General features: G+C 52.0%; 1 protein-coding gene across 1 annotated transcript in view; it reads right to left on the bottom strand.

Annotated features, from left to right (window-relative positions):
• Nucleotides 1–1,365: 1,365 nt before the first annotated feature.
• FOXA1 (forkhead box A1) overlaps nt 1,366–3,318 on the bottom strand; it is a 4,996-nt gene continuing 3,043 nt past the window's right edge. Inside the window, exon 3 of the mRNA XM_008639760.2 lies at nt 1,366–3,313. Within this exon, the coding sequence (XP_008637982.1) occupies nt 2,333–3,313 (981 nt within the window). The 3' untranslated portion in view covers nt 1,366–2,332. The remainder of the gene's footprint in view (nt 3,314–3,318) is intronic.

Consider the following 3,318-nt stretch of genomic DNA (forward strand, 5'->3'; position numbering starts at 1 on the left):
GGGCCTTTTGGAGGCGAAGGTGCCACACAGTCGGGCCATGGGGTAACCGGCCGCACACGGCGACAGGGACAGAACCCCCTCCCCCCTGCTGCAGGACCTGCATGAGGTAGCCGGGGGGGACCTGCAGTAAATGCCCGCCCGACCAAGAGCACCCGCACAACATGACGCGGGAGACAGCTCCGTGTCGCCGGGAGAGCCCTGCGCGCATCTCCGACCCGGATCATCGCTGATCCGGCCACACTCGAAAAGCAGAGGGGCTCTCCCAAGACTTTTTTTTTCCTCCCGTTTTTCGCTGGGTGGTAGTGCTGGAGGAATGTGGTGAGATTTCTGGGACGCTGGCTCGGCTTTTTTTTCTAAATCGAGCCTTAATTTAGTTTGTCGCCGCTGTCCCTAACCAAGCAGGGGGCAATTATGTGATAATTACGAGAATTACACGGTTCTTTTATTTGGCGGCCGTGCACGAACAGGGCTCGGCACAGCGAAATCATTCACACTTAAACTCTCCTCCCCCGACAACGTCTGTTGCTGGGGACCAGAGCTCTCCAGCGCGGCTGCTGGTGTCGTTCCGACGGACGGTTCCGAGCCAGAACTACAAAACGGGGTCTGGGCCTTTCCAGCGGCCCGCAGCGGCGTGGATCCGCCCTAGGGATGCTCCCAGTGGGCGTCGTCCCGTCCGGCGGGGAAACGCCGAGTCTGGCTCGCCGTCTCTGGCCGCAAAACACCGAGGAGGTTACATCGCCTCGGGATGCTTTTTCCTGCCATCCCTCAACATATCCCAGCACAGTGAATTTGGGGAAAAAAAAAAAGGACACCACCACACACACACACAGCCTCACAGGCCGGTGGCATCGCAGCGCCCACAAACACACCCTGCGGGCGCATCCCCCGCCTTCCCTTTGCACAAGCCTGGCCGTGCAAATCTTTCCTCTTCATATCCACATTTAAGCGCTACGTTTTTATTTTCTTGCACACGGCTTCGTCCTCCGTAACCCGCCCCAGAAATTTTGTAAGAAAATAGCAGAAGTATTTAATTGATAACATTTGATTTATTTAAAGTCCTTAACTGCAAATAATCAAAAACATACTTCACGCATTAAATTCTCAGTTATCGTTTTAAATCAAAATATTTTTTCAATTACAATCACATTTATAAAATTAACAAAATTTCTTAAATTCACGTGTAATTATTTTTTTACGGTCATTTAAAGCAATTTCCAGCTGTAAAGAAAGAAAACAATATAAACCATGCAATAAATTAAGAACATTGAAACAGCGAACAGGAATAATAATAAAACCCGTCTGGCTATGCTAACACCGTGTAAAACTGTGGAAAGTGCAATAACACTGGATGAAATAAGCTAACGATGGCAATAATTAAACGGCCACAAAAAAATATTAGACAAGTTTGAAAAGGGGGGAGAGACAGAGCTGTCCTCTTTTCCTTGCATCAGTGTAATAGTCAATGTTTCCTAGGGGAGGGGGAAAATAACCTGGTTATAGATACACAGTTCTAGCTGGTACACAATGAAGACAAATTAAATAAGTATGTCATTCACATGTTGATGAGAGTTCCTGATGAACTAGAATCTTCAGTAACAGATGGGAAGGAAAAAAAAATCCGACTGGCTGTGACCTCTTGTAACTTTATATTACATCCCAAAACAGGTAACACTTGGAAAAAGACAAGGGTCGCATCCTGCACTCCAAAGCTCCAGTTGGTCCCCTCGAGAGTGCAGGATCCGGCCCGCAGTATCCGGGTTTATGCGGGTTGTAGTAGCCGAAGGTTTATTTTGCAAGTATCAAAAGGATGATCCGAGAAAGTAAATAGTCCTCTTGTTGCTTAGAGATTCTCTTAGTGTTTTGCTACTTCACAGCAGTATTGTCCTTCAAAGCCTTTTTAATTAAAAAAAAGTCTTAAATGTCTACTCTCTTCTTCATCTCCGTATTGTTAAAGTATTGCCACATACCTGTAAACTTACATGAGATTATAGAACACATAAGGGAGGGAGACGAGGGGGCGGAAAGCACAAACAAGTAGTTTACAAGCTCAACATTTTTTTCTTCTTTTTAATAACACCCTGCATAGGCTGGGGAGGTCTCCGGGGAGAGGGGCTGGGCGGCAGGGGCTGGAGGGAGTATGTACAAGCGGGATGCGGCCGGCTTTGCAGGAGGTCGTGGTGGATCATAACACACAACGCGTTGAGAGACAATTTAAAAGTAACAGTCCTTTGCACGCAGCGTGCAGAAACACCTTGGTTTGTCTCAGGGAAAGCGGAGAGAGAAGCCAGGAAGGGGAGGAGGGGTCTCGGCCCTGGTGGCGGGGGTTGCACAGCTAGGAGGTGTTTAGCACGGGTCTGGAATACACACCTTGGTAGTAGGAGGGCTCTAGGGCCGAGGGCTCGATGCTGCTCCGGCCAGCCATGGAGGCGCTGCCCAGGGGCAGCTCGCCGGGGATGCTGGCCCCGTAGGAGGAATATTGCAGCGCCTGCTCATAGGCTTTGAAGTCCAGCTTGTGCTGCTGCTCCGAGGAGGACATGAGGTTGTTGATGGAAAATGGGTGGTTGAAGGAGTAGTGGGGATCGCCCTTGAGGTGGAGCTGAGGTTCGTGGGCTAAGGAGTGAGGGGGGTGTGGGACGGAGGCCAAGGTGGGTACAGAGCTGATGGTGGAGGAGGCGGCCGAGGCCGACGTCTTTAGCTCCGTGCTTGATCCACTGTGGTCCATAGACTGGGGGCTGGTGGACGGGTTGGAGCTGGAGAGAGAGGTGGTGGTGTCCAGCTGTGCGGGTTTGTTGTGGCCTCTGTGCAGGGGGGAGTTGGAGCTTGAACTAGAGGCCCCGGCCTGATCTTTCCTACCCTCCTGAGTGGCTTTACTGTTCGCCGGCTTCTCGCACTTGAAGCGCTTTTGCCGGCGGAGGTAACAGCCATTTTCAAACATGTTGCCGGAGTCGGGGTGCAGGGTCCAATAAGAGCCCTTGCCGGGCTTGTCGGGGGAGCGGGCCACCTTGACGAAACAGTCATTGAAAGAGAGCGAGTGGCGGATGCTGTTCTGCCAGCGCTGCTGGTTCTGTCGGTAGTAGGGGAAAAGGTCCATGATCCACTGGTAGATCTCACTCAGCGTCAGCATCTTGCTGGGTGCCTGCTGGATGGCCATGGTGATGAGGGAGATGTAGGAGTAGGGCGGCTTGGCGTGGGGGTAGGTCCGCTTGAAGGACTTAGCGTCCCGTGTCCTGCCGAGGTTGGACTGGGTGTAGGCCATGGGGCTCAGGCAGGGGTTCATGCCGCCGTAGGGGCTCAGCCCGTTCATGGGGGCCGGCTGGG

The sequence above is a fragment of the Corvus brachyrhynchos genome, unplaced genomic scaffold, assembly GCF_000691975.1.
Source record: "Corvus brachyrhynchos isolate BGI_N302 unplaced genomic scaffold, ASM69197v1 scaffold115, whole genome shotgun sequence".
NCBI lineage: Eukaryota > Metazoa > Chordata > Aves > Passeriformes > Corvidae > Corvus > Corvus brachyrhynchos.